Source organism: Gymnoscopelus microlampas (assembly GCF_963454915.1).
Source record: "Gymnoscopelus microlampas genome assembly, chromosome: 4".
In the NCBI taxonomy this organism is placed as follows: Eukaryota; Metazoa; Chordata; class Actinopteri; order Myctophiformes; family Myctophidae; genus Gymnoscopelus; species Gymnoscopelus microlampas.
In genome coordinates, this window is record NC_139941.1 from 51,323,267 (window position 1) to 51,339,569 (window position 16,303).

General features: G+C 42.4%; 1 protein-coding gene across 2 annotated transcripts in view; it reads left to right on the forward strand.

Moving 5' to 3' along the window:
* LOC311043644 (superkiller complex protein 3-like) overlaps nt 1-12,964 on the forward strand; it is a 32,529-nt gene extending 19,565 nt beyond the window's left edge. For both annotated transcript variants that reach the window (XM_084054953.1, XM_084054954.1), the window contains exons 32-41: nt 560-632; nt 1,853-1,906; nt 2,171-2,282; nt 4,025-4,153; nt 5,208-5,332; nt 6,475-6,639; nt 8,016-8,168; nt 9,193-9,323; nt 10,358-10,490; nt 11,887-12,964. In XM_084054953.1, the coding sequence (XP_083911079.1) occupies nt 560-632; nt 1,853-1,906; nt 2,171-2,282; nt 4,025-4,153; nt 5,208-5,332; nt 6,475-6,639; nt 8,016-8,168; nt 9,193-9,323; nt 10,358-10,490; nt 11,887-11,961 (1,150 nt within the window). In that variant the 3' untranslated portion in view covers nt 11,962-12,964. The remainder of the gene's footprint in view (nt 1-559; nt 633-1,852; nt 1,907-2,170; nt 2,283-4,024; nt 4,154-5,207; nt 5,333-6,474; nt 6,640-8,015; nt 8,169-9,192; nt 9,324-10,357; nt 10,491-11,886) is intronic.
* The last annotated feature ends 3,339 nt before the right edge of the window (nt 12,965-16,303 follow it).

Sequence of the window (16,303 nt, forward strand, 5' to 3'; positions counted from 1 at the left end):
ATAAGGACAACATTATTTAAATAAAGCTGTCCTTATTGTGCGAGTGTAGACAGTGTACGGGTTTTTTTCTTTTATTCTATATGTCTGATCCCTGCCTATGCCCCCGCCTCTGCACTGATCAGGTGTGCATAAGACCTTGCTTTTCCTAAGTTGCAATAGTGTAACAGTTTGTATAAAGCCATGAATTAAGTTTGAAGTGGGTTTTATCACCAGATTTCCAATTATTTAACTGGTCTAGACCAGTTTTGTCCAATGAAATAAATTACACCTGCAATATCTCGACCATGTCTTTTGAAACTTATGTGCATTTTATAGACAAATAATCGTATTTTCTTAATTAATTAAAAACTTGGTAGGAACCCATGGTGGTGGTGGGGGTAACTCATCCCTGTAGCACACTATACTTTTAGGCTACTATAACAGATGTACAAATGTTTGAGCTTGTTAGATTGTAAACTGAAAAGTTTCAGGAATGTAACTACATGATTTATTTCAATTCTAATCAATAGGAAATCTATGCAAAGTCTGCAGTGTTGTACGTTTTTTGCTCTCTTTACAGCAATCCAGGCAACCCATCTCTATGGGCCTTCCTGTCCAGGCTGGTGCCAAAGTACTGCCCCAAGAAAGCCAATGTAAACACACACACACACACACACACACACACACACACACACACACACACACACACACACACACACACACACACACACACACACACACACACACACACACACACACAAACTCAAGATATACAACATCATTCACGTACATTATGATATGTATTTTTGTGTAATTGTTATGCTATGTTGATGAATTGAATACATAGGACCACAATGGAAACAAGTCCCCAGGACTTTTTTGAGTGCAACCGCTCCTATAAGAGGGTTTAGGACCCATCCGTGGTGAAAGTTTTTCTTTCCGTCGTGAAAATGTGTCTTTCGCTGTGACGCCATGCTGTGGAAAACACGCCCATAGGCTAAGCTTTACAGGACGTGCTGTGATTGGCTAGCAAGACACGTGATGAAATTAACTTCAAACATCGCAGACACGCTGTGATTGGCTAGTGAGACGCATGATGAAATTAATAAAAAAATCACATCCAGTGTGAAGTGAGCGGTGCTATTTAAAAACTCACCAAAAAAAAAAAGTAATTTTTTTGAGTGGTGATATTTATAGGTTATTAATTTCAACATGCGTCTCGCTAGCCAATCACAGTACAGCACAGCCAATCAGCCAATCACAGTACAGCGAAAGACACATTTTCGTGACGGAAAGAAATACTTTCACCACGAATGGCTCCCAAACCCACTTATAGGAGCGGCTACACCGCTCAAAAATGTAAGCACGTCACTTCACAGGACGTGCTGTGATTGGCTACCGAGATGCATGGTGAAATTAATAACTCATAAATAGCACCGCTCACTTCACACTGGGTGTGATTTTTTTGTTTTGTTATCCTTTTAGTTTTGATGTCTGACTGTACCTCGTGCTGTTCACATTCCTGTCTAATAAAGTATTCAATCAATCAATCAATCAATCAAAAACATGCAGCTACTGTACAGTACATCCTCATGGACAGCAGCCTTGTCTAGACATTACTTACAAGGTGTCATCCTTGGTGTGTTCACACCGGATGCAAAGGATTTCTTCTCGCAACACGATTACATCCAAAGTCAAAGAAAGAAAAGACACACATTTGCACTGGGCCGTCCACATTGTGTCTATTTCGCATATTAGCACAAATTGAAACTCCTCCTAATTGAACGAAACATGTGCTCAAATCCCACAGTCAAAAATGAGTAACGTGAGGCAAAATTCACGTATGTCTCACTTATACCTCCTTTGTGTTCAGGGTGGAGCGATGGCAGGCCATGTGGCCTGTCTGTCCAGTATGACCCTAGGAAAGGTAAACGTCTGTCTTTGTATTACAAAAATCTGGCTTTTTTTCTTCTCCAGTTATGACTCTTGAGTCCTAAGAAATAGACAATATTGTATGTTTTCACAAAGATCAGCAAGGTTTATTTAGCTTGATATTAATTTTAAAGTTATATTTGGATTGTTAAACTGTTGTCTATCTCTCACTGTCCCAGGCATTATAATACATCCCATGGATTATACTGTATATCCACTGCAATGTTAGGCAACTGATATGACATTTGTGCACCTGCAGAGGGCGTTGTTGTACAGTGGAGTAAACCAGCTGGCCAATGGGAGACACTCTGGAGAAGACAGGCACAGGAATGCACTGAAGACCATGCAGAGAGCTGTGCTGCTGTGTCCCGGTAACCACAAACACACAGTTTACATCCATTTACAATTAAGGCATCTAGCAGATGCTCTTAATCATCCAGAGCGATTTACAGTAAGCAAGGTAAACACGAGGTAATACATCAAATGTATAGAAATAGTAATCTAGGATCATAGGTAAACCAAGAACCTATCATCAGTCTAAACAGTATAATATCAAAAAAGCTATAATCTGTAAATTGAAACTACAATTACTAGACCATACCCGTAGGGGAATATGAGCACCCAAAGTGTGCAGTTTGGCTTATGCGCTGAGAACAGACAGTTTATCAGGGATCGAAAGTGAGTTTTTACTGTGTAGTGCAGTGGTTCTCAAACGTTTTTATGTCCCAAATTGACACTTGTTAGCCCGCGGACCCCCATTTGAAAAGATATGCCAGGGACCCCCATAAGAGAGTTTTTTTTTTTACGGCTCTAGCAGTGAATCTCAACCATTTTAATTTCAAGGACCCCCAGTTTGACATGCATTAGGGCTATGGACCCCCATTTAATGGCATTCCTATGTCTTGGACCCCAATTTATATAGTAAAGTCTATGTTTATAGCTTGTAGATCGGCTGTTTTCCAAGAGGCAAGGTATATGTGTGAAGGCGCTTCGTTTGGCCTTGTTTTCATAGACCTTGCTGCTTGTTTCTCTCGCGAAACCCAAGGTATATGTGTGAAGGCGCTTCGTTTGGTCTTCTTTTCATAGACCTCGTTGCTTGTAGGGTTCGTTTCGTTTGGCCTTGTTTTCATAGACCTTGCTGCTTGTTTCTCTCGCGAAACCAGCAACGACGCATGCGCAGTTTGATCAAGAGTCGACCCAAGACACCACCGTCCGTGAGGTTACTAGAATTATAGTAGGATAGGATTCCAGGTCTACAAATGAACCTGGCATCTGTCTACATAACATGCTATCTTAATTATTTTAGCCTTTGCATAAGCCTGCAAAATCGTCATGTTCTAACATTATGCACAAATGGCAATTTAGCAAACTGGAGCTGCTCTAGAGCAGCGCCACTCAACCGCATGCGGCCCCAACGCAGCGTCTCTGCGGGCCTTCATGGTAAAAAATGGCCTAAATGGACCTTTTTTATTATTATTGTGAAGCACAGGATAGAAATATACATTTCCGTTCAAATATATGGGTTGCTTCCTCTGTTTTATAAAAACAAAAAAAATCATGAATAGTAACCTAATGCAGGTGTAAGACCATTGTGTTTGTATAGTGTTATAACTGTTATAAACTATGCATTATACCATAGTTTTCTATGCATTTCGGGGGTTTTGGGCGGTTTGATTTTTTTAATCAAGGCTCGCTGCTTTGCTACACAAAGGAGCTTGTTTAACCACATCTTTGCCCTGATTGACCACTTGAGCCCTGGCATGCCTATTCACATTGTGAGATTGTGGATCTGCTATTTTTGGCCAAGAGAATGTCTGTAGAGGGAAAAGAAGAGCGCAACAAGTACAGTACCAACTCAGGTTTGTTTTACTACGTATTCACCTGTTTCCTAGGCTGTGTGGCCATCACTTCCTGTCGATTTCATTGGATATCATTGGTCATCTGACCAGTTTCATTGGATTTCATTGGATCAAATCGACAGGAAGTGATGCCCACACAGCCTAGGAAACGGGTGAATCGAGAGGGTCTAAGACTGGTTACTTGGAAATCCATCTCAACTGAGTGTGTCAAAGCTTTTATAAAGCAGGGATTCGGTCTCTCTGTCTCCTATCAGATGACCCTGCAGCGTGGGCGGGCTTAATGGCTGCCTGTCACACGGAGAACGCTTGCGGTTTCCTCTCTGGCTCCGCCCCTCGCAGAAAAGGACTGGAGCAGACCCTGATGGCAGTGGTCTCTGAGAAAGGTGGGTCGTGTTTTGTTGTCAGAAACTTAATTAACTGACTATACTTCTGCTAATTCAACAAATAACTATTAAAAAAAACTTGCCCAGTTTAAGGTGTCCAAGGTGTGTGATATGATGTACTGTTAGTAAAATGTAATCACTAAATACACAATCTAGTGATCTGTGTACGTTAGTGATGAGCGGGTCGGGTTTTTTCATGACCCGCCCCGCCCCGCGACTGAACCCAACCCGCCTCAACCCGCCCCGCGAACCCATATATATAAATCTATGGCTCAACCCGCCCCGCGACCCGCGATTTTTTTTTAATTCTGTAAAATCATGGTTAGAAAATAATCCCCAAGTGTATTCAAACTGTTTTATTGTTGTTATTCTTATTCTTATTAGGAATTAAGACAAAACAAGAGCATGTGATTTTTTTATTTATTTTTTGCGTGTGAGAGCGGCTGACCCGCTCACCCGCAGCCCGCATAATTGCCTCTGAAATCCTGACTCGACCCACCCGCGCCGCAGGTTGACCCGCGGGTCCCGCGTCGACCCGCTCATCACTAGTATACGTTGTGTAGGCCTCAAAACCTCTGGTGTTAAAGGTAGGGTAAGTGATGTTCTTTGGTAAATAGCTTTCTATTCTGATAGTAATCATTGCTGTAGCGTGTTCAGTAACAAGAGTCTCCATGTCTCTCCAGATCTTTATTAAACAGAAAATGCATTTTCAGGTCAGGACACCAATTTTATCCAATCAGGATAGAGAACTCAGACAGGATACAGATTAAACAAGTGAAATTAGAAGTGATGACACAAAGAAATGAGCAGACACAATTGGAACTCAGAAATTAAGCTGATAAATGTGTACCCTCTCCTGATTGGCTGGAATTGTGTCACCTACCTGAAAATGTATTTTCTGTTTATTAAAGAGCTGGAGATACAGGGATACTCCTGTTATTGAACACACACTCTACAGCAATGATTTCTATCAGAATATAATGCTTTAACCTTTTAACAAAAACCTATAAAAATATTACTTACTGATAGATTGTAAACATGTATGTGTTTCCAGTGCGTGGTGTGGAAGAGTTGGAGCGCCCCCTAGCACAGGCTCTGGAAGGCTGGGTACTGCAGCAAGCAGTGACAGGTCTCACCCTGGGAGGACAGCTGGACCAAGCTGAGGCCCTATGCTCACAGGTGACACACACACACACACACACACACACACACACACACACACACACACACACACACACACACACACACACACACACACACACACACACACACACACACACACACACACACACACTGGCCGACTCCATCAAACAGTGGTTGCTCATATCGTAATGTAAACATAATGTTGTGTGTGTGTGTGTGTGTGTGTGTGGTGGTCTGAAAGTGAAAGTGTCCCACTTGATTAAACTGGAAGATGTAATGTTGTGCATTTACATACGTATTTCTGAATACGTATCTGAATAACAGTGATAAAAGCTACTGAAGTAACAAATTAAATAATGGTTTGGTCTTTATACGTACATTTACACATGCTGTTACACATGCTGTTGTGCGTGGGTGTGGGATAATGCATGTCATATACAGCTCAATGCATAAGCATAAATGGTATGTCCAAAACTGTTACTTTTCAGGATTAAAAAAAAAATGGCCAAAGTAGCATTTTGCTAGCCTGATTATTAGACTGAAGCTGCGGGGAGCTTCAGTCTGACATTGGCACTCACAAGAGATCCACAGATCCACCTACATCTGACGTCACCGCACAGCTTGATTTAGCAGATATTCGCTGATTGGCTTGTCGTTAGATACTTTTTGTACCAAATAAATCCTGGGTTCACATTACAACACCAGACCCCAAGAGAGGCAGTCCTACTTTTTACTTTTAAGTAGCAGATCTACAAGCTCAAAACGCTTCGCGAGTTTGTGGATCTGCTACTTTTGATGCTTTTGTGTGACGCTGTAATATGATCAAGTAGGGGTGTTAATTTACGAAAAAAACACAAATGGTTATAATTAGGAGATAAGAGCTTTCTGCCCGACAGTAACGATATAAGACAGAAATACAGCATCCAGGACAGAGGAGGCAAGGAGGAATACATTTAAGTATTGGAATGTGGCCATCAGTCCAACCTGCTCGATTCATCCGGACTCGCATCTAACCACTTAAACCCCATCATCTATCTGTATTATGAGGAAACGTTAGAGGAAAATCACAGATCAACAAGCTCACAATGCATCACGTTGCGACGTGTTGTGAGCAAGTATTAAAATTAGGCTCTAGTCTCATCCTTTCCTCATCCCATCCTCCTCCTCTTCTCCTATAGGTGCTGAGCGTGTCTCCAGAACATCCAGCAGTCATGTTGCTGCTCAGACAGGTGCAGTGTCAGCGCCTCCTCCTGGTTGAAGGCGGCACTGCACTACCAGAGGCCGTACTGGAACAGCTCAGCAGCACTGTCATGGCTAACCCCACCCAGCTAGGAGCCTGGCATGTAAGTGGTTAACGCTCCTTAACCTAGTGCTCGGAGCCTGGCAGTAGTGATATGCACCGACATTCTGCCAAGACCCGCCCCAGACCCGGAAAAGTCGCGCTGTGATTGGCCAGTGGTCACTTCGAGTGACATTTGGGGCAAACGCAGTCCCCACAACATCATTTACTATTCTGTCCCTCGTCGCGGGCACTCGCGCCTGGAGGTGCTCGGGCGCGACTCCTCGGCCTCAAGGTCTGCTGAGTCGGCGCGCCTCCGTCATGGTCCAAAACTATACTTTATTAGCCAAAAAAAAGTTGTCTGCGGTTGTCTGAAAAAGATTGCCCTCAGCGGGATACGATCTCGAGCCTCAGGGTCGGCAGTCTAACGCCTAGTGAGGCACGGCACGAAACCAGATGCTTGTTTTCTCGTTTTTGTATTCAGCCAATCGCAGGGCGGCAGGGCGGGGTTTGGTCGAATGTCGCTGTACAACAATATTACGCGGCATGTACAGTGGTCTCAAGTTGGTTTCGTCGCCATTTTCAAAGCAGTACTTGCTGCTTGTACCCACGGGTACCTTTCTCGGCCACACCCCCAGATTCTCAGCCGCGCCCCCTAGATGTATTGTATCTTATTTCAATGTGTAGTGTGGCCATTCAGCCACGGGGTGGCGTGTTGGATGCTCCTTCACCTGATCCTAGGACAACTAGGAGTTGTATTGTCATCTCCCACAGGCATTTCATCTGAAAGGTGTGAATTCTGTCATAGTATTCCATTATACAAAACATGTTGGGTCGTGTTTCTAGGCTACTGATTACAGGTCTGGAGGACAAAACCGGAATATGTATTTATATTATGTGTCGACATATCACAAATACCAACAATTATGGGAAACATGCTTCTTGATTATTCGATTAATCAAAAAAGTAATCGTTAGAATCATCGCTAAGCAAATTATCGCTAGTTTCAGCCCTAACGTTGTGCCACAGAGTATGAAGCTGTGTTGTGGTTGACAGGATACTGTGTATCCTGTCAACCTCTTGTGTAGGGTTGTCCGATATTGGCTTTTTTACCGATAACCGATATACCGATATTGTCCAACTCTTAATTACCGATACCGATATCAACCGATACCGATATATGCGGGGAATATTGTGATTAGGGTAAGCTCAAATTTCATATCACACACACCATATACAGTAAGAACTCCTGTAACTTATTTATAAAGCAAAAAAAAAAAAAAAAAACGATACCGATATTTTCCCGATATCAATTTTTATGCTAATATCGGCCGATAATATCGGGAGGCCGATAATATCGGACATCCCTACTCTTGTGTCCTTTTTGTAACTGTGCCATTCTGTCCTCCATCCTCTGCTCTCTTGTTGCTCTCCCCCTAGTGGCTGGCGGAGGTGTATCGTAACCAGGGGCTTCTGTTCCAGGCTGTGATGGCTTACAGACAGAGCCTGCAGCTGGCCTCTCAGCTGGGCGAGCACACCAGCCAGATATCCAGCCTGCTCAGACTGGCTCTGCTGGCCCTGAGGCCCTGCATGGTGAGTCTTCTGTCTCTGCTATGACAGTGGTTCCTCAAACTGGGGGTCCCCAAATAGTTTTGGGTGGTCCCCCAGATTATTGGCTTAATGTGCAACATTGTTTTCTAGTAAACAAACCAACGGACAGTATAAGTGTATACAAGGTATCTGCACATTTCTGAAATTGCAATTTAATGACTTTTAAGATTTTTTTTAATACCAAATTGTCAAATATTCCGTAAGAAAGAGGCGAACATTGTGAAAAGGGCCGATCTAGAAGCTCACTTGTACTGTGAAACATAGTGGATGTCACATGGGAGAGCCCCAGTTGCTACCCATACTTTGATATTTTATTTACACCTGTAAACTTTTGATAATGACAATAAAGTGAAGCACAGATTGAGATTCTTAGAACTGCTGGCAGTGACAGGTTCAAGAGTGTTGATTGTCATATACATATACATATACATATACATATACAACACTGCTGGTATTGTAGCTGCATTGTAGTCTTCTTCAACATTGTAGATAATAATTCAAATAAAATAGGTTTCAATTATGAAATGAGGCGTTATAATAGGAATAAAATAGGAAAGGATAGGTATCATCCAGTCTGGCACTCAATCTCAATTTCATTTTATTCTGTGTCATTTACTGTAGCTTTTTTAAATTTTATTTAGGTGACCCATGGCTTTTCTGCTAGTGCCACTCAATGTTATGGGCAGATTGGCATGAAACTTGCTTTATTTATTAGAGAGCAACAGCATATGAACAATGCATTCCAGTACAGTTAGGAGGCAGTGGAAACATATAGGATTTAGAGAGACTGCTAATTTACATCCTCAGTCCCTGACATACAACATTAAAACAAACAAACAGTAGATAATAACAGAAATACAAAACTAGTTAAAATGTATACAATGTGCAATGTATCCAATTTCTGAGTCAGACGTGAAGGGATTTGGAAGTCGTTGGTGAAACGACGTCCTGGACAGTATAAACAACAACAACAATTCCCATCTGTGTGTTTATGACTTGTTGTCAGGCTGGTCTTCCTGGTAATGACTGGAAGGACTTGGTTCTTGAGGCCACTACTGAGGTGCTGAAGCTGGAACACTCCCCTGTGGTGGCCCTCTTCCAGGCTCTGCTGCAGTTCACCACCAAGATGGCCGCTAGGTAAGCACTCGAGAGCCCAACCCCACTAGAGCACATAGCTCTAGTGTAGGGCTTTATTTAACATCAGGAAATTGGAAATGTTGGAAATTGTAAACACTTTACTATACTGTTGAATTAAGAGAGGAGTAAGGGTCTGTAATTATCGTGAACTGAAACGTATGCTCTTTGGAGAGGGTTCAATTGTAGTTCAAAACATTGATGTTCCTTCCCTTTTGTAGTAGGCTGACATCCAAGTGTTTAAAAAGGCTTTATTTTGTCATGGCTTGCTTGACAAAGTTAAAAACGCAGTTGCACCGACGCGTATGCGCACACTCGTACACTTACACAGCTGTCACTGGCTTTGTTTTTCAGCCTGTTGTCTCAGTCTCACTCAGCGATAACTATGATATCGCTTTGCAATTTGTGTTCATTAGTAAGGAGAATAGCTCCTTATGGACTTTAATTATTGGTAATACAGTTGTAAACTACAAGAAATATGGTATGAGAGATGAAAAAAAAAAAAACATTTAAAAGTAGAACAGTAAAACTTTGTAAAACAAATGCAGAACTGACACAAAAAAAAGGCTGCTCAAGCTTTTTTAAGCAAACCTACGTTCAGCAAGTGATCACATGAACAATAATAGAATATTCCCAAAATATCAATGGACCACAATAATGACACTCAATGCTTCATAAAATAGAATGGAAGAAAAGCAACATAAAAAGCTCAAAGTGTGTGCGTGTTCGTGCGAGAGAGAGAGAGAGAGAGAGAGAGAGAGAGAGAGAGAGATTACATTGGCAAGTGACTTTTGCAACTAAGTGATGTTGATAACTGAGTCCATTAAACGACTTTAATAGACAAGCTCTTTTTATTTGATATATAAGAAGAGCCAGTATATCCCTCACTCGAGGAACATTTAACCCTTCATACTGTGCCGCACTGGACCGCTCCGCGGGCCACAAAATGCCTGTGGGCTGCAAAACGCCAGCGGGCCGCGAGTTTGACACCGCTGCACTATAATCTCATCGGCCTGTGGGTGTGGGTGTGTCTCCAGGGAAACCAGGCGTCTGCTGGAGCGGCTGGTGTACAGGGTGTCGTCCCAGGACTGTCCCGGGTCAGTAGGCCAGGTGGCCAGGTGGTACCTCCTCAGACACCTCCATGCCAAAGATGACCAGGAGCTGGTGGATGTGAGTACACTGGCACTTCACTTTCTATATATTATAGAAAAAGAAAATCACGTTTTCAGTGCTTGTGCACATACATTTGTGTCTCTAATGTGCCTCTTAACACAAACCATGAACCAAAGACAAGCCAGTTTCTTGTGGGCTGCCTAGGTCAGAGAACATGTGATTCCACAAGCCATTCAGATTTGCCTCCCCTTCCTCCTATGTCAAGAGGGGACTCGTTGAAAGAATTCTGCCCCCTCTTCCCTGCAGTATATGCTCTGTGTAAAGGTAGCTCTCCACCAAACAGACTACTATATATTACTACAGACTGGCAGTCGAATGAAGTCTGGAGATCAGTCGGTTGGAAAAAGTTGCTGAATGCACCTTTTTATAGCCGACACCGACAAACGGCTATTACGGTGCTAAAAATAGCCTATGGCTTGATGTCTTTTTCAACAACAAGCCTGCTGCTATCCGATGGTTGAAAGCCGACAAGCATGTTTGGTTAGCTTTCAATGCTTCCCTAACTTGCGACCCGACACGACAGTGTACCCACCGCCCATTCAACACAGGGGTATCATTATGAATAGCCTAATGCAGGTGTAAGACCATTGTGCTTGTATTGTGTTATAGGTATAATGCATAGGATAGGTGTCCCTTATTTTAATCTCTGGGAGTTGGCAACCCTAACCTTGCCATACCTTAGCTTTTGCTGAACTGATGCCACTGATTCAACAGCTGATTTTTGGCAACAGATGCTTTCCAACACTTACAGCTGCCGACGTCGGCGATGTTGTTTTTATCATAGGGGGTACTTCAGTTACACCTTTGAGACAGACAGGGTTCATTGGTCAAAAAAGGTTGAGAACCCTTTTAATGTGCCTATTCTATAGTATTTCTACATTATGGTATATTAAAACATCTGAGTAGCTACTTGGCCTCAGTGGTGTCAGTTCAGCAAAAGCTAAGGTATGGCCAGGTTAGGGTTGCCAACTCCCAGAGATTAAAATAAGGGACGCCTATCCTGGCCTCGGCCGAATAATATTTCGGGGTCAAAACCCCAAAATGCATAGAAAGCTACGCATTATGCCTATAACACAATGGTCTTACACCTGCATTAGATTAGGCCACTATTCATGATTTTTTCTTTTTTTAATATATAAATATTTTTTTTTTGGCACCTGCCATACCTTGCCATACCCACTTGACGCCATTGCTTGACCTTCTGATTCTGAATTGTCCCATCTTTCTCCAGCCACCTCATAATCAGTCAGTGGTGGAAGAAGTAGGCTTGTGTTCTGTTCACATAATATGAGGAATTTGACAAGAGTCCATTATGACTTGAAAAAGACCAATGGTGTTTGTATTATAGTACGTGTTAACTGTACAGTATTATTAACTGTCTTTTGTCCTGTAGACTCTTTTGGAACACGCCAAAATGAAGAAAGACCAAAGACTGCTGGAGTTTCATTCTCTGCTTACTTCGTCCTGAAGCTCAGCCACTGTACAGACCCAACACAACGTGAAACACCCAGCTCTCATCTGTATCCATCACCGTAAAATGTATTGTCTACTGCAGTGGTTCCCAAACTGGGGGTCGCCAAATTATTTTGGGGGGTCCCCAGATGATTGGCTTAATGTACAGCATTGTTTTCTCTCTCAACAGTAAACAAACCAACATACAGTATAAGTGTATTCAGGGTATCTGCACGTTTCTAAAGTGACAACTGAATGACTTTTAAGACCTTTTCAATACCAAATTGGCCAAATTGTCAAATATTACGTAAGGAAGAGGCAAACATTCTGAAAATACCCGATCTTGTAGATCTGCTATTTTCACAATATTTATCTGTGGAACCGAGTCAACCTAAATGCAATGCCTACAATTCCACGTGCTTATCAGGGTGGGGAGTCCCCAGTTCGAATATGATTATTTTGGGGGTTCGCCGCCTTTAAAGGTTGAGAGCCACTGCTCTACTGTATGGTACAATATAGTACACTCTTCAGTGTTCATTTAACTCATAGTGTACAAATGTTACCAAATGGATCCATAGCCCCCAAGGGGCTATTTGCTTACATTTGTTCACTCTCCAAAGTGGCAAAGAGTTACCCAGCCAGCCATCAACTGTGTCCATATACAATACATACTTAGAAATCAGTTATTAATGCATTGATATTTGTTTTAATACTCAGCATGCTGCAACATGAATTTAAAACATCATGAAATAATTTGTCTTAATCATTCATCAAATGTGAGAATCATGTCAGGTGTTTACAGGAATGAAGGGAAGTAACCAAGTTAGAGTTGGTTTATAGAACAGTGGAGTTCATGGGACCACATAAACTACGGGACTGCTAAATGATAAACATGAAATCCAATATTGTTATGACAGCAGTTGATTGTTTATTTGCAATACGGTACGTGAGAAGGGAAGGTGTTTCTTTTTCTTTTCACTGTTAATACAATCAAACATTGCCATAAAATAACATGTCCACAGCCGAAGCTCAATAAAAGCACTTACGGTTCATCTAAAGGGATCTGATTTGATTGATCACTGCACATCACTGAACAGCTATTATCAGAGATAATACAAACATGAAACCATAGAATAGACTAATTCTAACAGACATATTATTTTCGCTGATTATCAGTAATGCACCACTTCAGAAACACTATAGATAAGTTATTGAATTCCCTGAGTTCAGCAAGTAACTGTTGTAATCGGGGAGGGAAGGAGACAAAGCAATAAAGGGCGAGACAGGAAAATAGCAGAAGACGGAGATACTGACTTGTGAGTCTGACCCTTTTTCATGTGTAGTGTGATCAAAAACCCATTTTTCACATTCAAGCTCATCCTTATTCCTCATATCCTTATTCCTGTGTAGCATATGTTCTGTTCTATTTGCGTATCTGTTCTGAATATTTTTCATAGAAGAAAAGATGTGATTCATCCTGTCTGGAGAAAAATCAGTGTTACAATCAGTGTGGCAGTGTTATTGACATGATACAGAAGAACCATGCTCACGGTATGACAGTTACAGATCTTCCACCTTGTTGTTGAGCTCTTCCCTTTCAGGCTGGTCATCTCCATGGTCTTCTGGGACTATTTGCCATCAGTGTTTGGAGCTCTGTCTGTATGGTGGTGTTGGGTGCCAGAGCAATGCCTATGACCTCCACTCGCCTGGGGTTATACACACAGTCCTCCTCAAAGCCTTTTGGTACACACTGCATGCCACAGTTGGGGGGCACCCAGGCTGAGTTGTACCCATGTTGGTGCCATCTTTTCTGCAAGGGGTGGTTGTCTTTGTCGATGCGTTTGACGCGGCCAACGTGCACACGCAGCGTAAGAACCACACGATCATTGGCACCAGCATTTAGTGGGTATCGTGCAGCCTTGTCCTGATCACGGCTGACATAGACTCCACGTCCCAGCATGCCGTCTGACGACTGCCGAAAGCCATCGGCGATGATGCTGCGTGCGCCGGCGACTGTGGTGCCGTGGTACATGGTGTAAACGCCCTGGGGTACAGGTACACTTACTGAAGCTCCCATGTCTATGCAAGAACTGGAAGAATGCCGTAGGCCTAAGAAAACAGAACAATGTTGTTGAATAAACTGAGACATTAGTGCTGGCAGATTAACAAGTACCTCTGTCTTTCTCTCTGTTATAGCAAGCCTGGAATAGGAGATGAAAGGAAAGTGAAAGCGATGAACGTTATGGTCATGTAAACAGAAGGAAATCATGCTAAAGGTAAACATCGTATGTCATTAATTATACAGACATTACCAAGTGTCTTGGTCTCATACAATCTATGTTTAATCCTGCAGTGTATTACTCAGTAATGAGCAGGTCATTGTAGCTATTTACTAGACTTTCTGACCGCTGAGCAGAGCAATGGTCACCAAGTTATGGCCATTTGAAGGGTAAAACATATGTAGTGCTCCTGTGTGTGGAATTTTGTTTTTTGGGTGTGACTATTGTCATAATGGACCCCTGAACAGTGTTTATGCCAAGTTTGGTGCGGATCGGAGTAACGGTGTGCTTCGCAAGTCCGGATGTTAAGCTTGTGTATCTAATTTCAGTGACAGCTGATAATAAAGTAATGTCGTATCGCGTGTCCTCCACCGTCTGTTTTAATATAGGATGTATTATGTCTTTGCCAGTTTAAACTATTCAAGTTACTTAGAAGCTACATGGTTATTACTAAAGAGTTAACATGTCAGCTTATAGTAGAACTAGAATTGTGTGAAAAACAATTGAAGAACCAACGATTTGGATGTTACAGTCTGTTTGAATCGTAATGCTGATTTATGACTGCAGCCAGTTGTAGGCCAACATACAAGCTCCATTTATACTTCGGCGTACAGTGGGTCACGTATCGAAAATAGCAGATCTACAAGCTCACAATGCCTTGCGTCCGCGACGCGTTGTGAGCTTGTAGATCTGCTATTTTCGGTGCACGACACCGTCTTACAACAAAGTATACATTCGGCTGCAACAACACGTACAGTGCCGGTGTTGAGTTACTATAGTAGCGTAACTAACGTCAATGAACAGAGAGAGACACACAGCATGAGACACACAGCTGTCTTTCTGCTCCCGTCACGGTGCACCTGTCTCACTCTGCACTGACAAGCCCCATTTGGAACCTCTCCCTCCGCTACCGCTCCGAAATGAGGTTTGCGCAGCTCTGAGCAGGACATTTTGAATATTTTTCGCACATCGTATCCAAAAAGTAAAGGTTTTCCGCACTGCTCAGATGTTTTAACTTCTAGCGGCAAAGAAAAATCTAACTGACGGATTGAAATAAGTGTTTAAATCGCTTAAAATGTCAGCCTGTGGCCATGTATTCCCAGTCCAATCTTACGGGAGCAGTACTGCGCATGCGGACGGGGGTTGACTGGACACAGGCTGACATTTTAAGCGATTTAAATACTTGTTTCGACCCGTCAGTTAGATTGTTCTTATCCGCTAGAAGTTAGAACATATGAGAGCAGTGCAGAAAACCTTTACTTTTTGGATACGATGTGCGGAAAAGAGTAAGAATCATGCATAGTGGAAAATATTCAAAAATGTCCCGCTCAAACGGCACCGAGCTGCGTGGAACCTCATCTCGGAGCTATATAGCGGAGGGAGAATTGTAAAACAAATCACTTCCATTGGATATTATCTTTCAGGACTCAGATCACAGGCTGAACTAACAGGTCACACAATGGAATTGATATGCATCTAGGCTCATTCCTATGTTAATTCATGCTGGTGTGACACCCGGCAGTCGGGAGCCTTTGTAAACTTTGTTGAGGTGTCAAATAAAAGGGGTTGCAACGCGTGGTGCATGCCTGGTTACTTTCCATCACTGCTCGCAATGCTCGTGGGTAGCGAACTCACATTTCAAATTGCATTTGTATAAACATACCTGACACAAGTTTTAATATCCAGATTTGACAGCAACAGGAATTGAGTGCAGGATCTTGTGAGACCGTTGTCAAGCTTGCAATGCGCATAGGGGATTTGCAGAAAGTTTGAAACTAGAGTTGTAGCGGTTTCATTTTCGTTTTAACCAGTGGTGGAAACGTCAATGAACATAGATGAGACACACAGCTGTCTTTCTGCTCCCGTCACGGTGCACCAGTTTACAACGAAGAATTGGTCTGTACTTAAGTACAATCTTGAGGTATTTTTACAAGAGTATTTCTAATTTGCTGCACTTTTACTTTTACTCCACTACATCTCAGAAGCAAATATTGTACTTTTACTCTACACTACAATTATTTGAAAACTTTACTAGTTACTTTGTAGAATTTGAAAAAAAAGCTCACAAGAGCTTGTAGA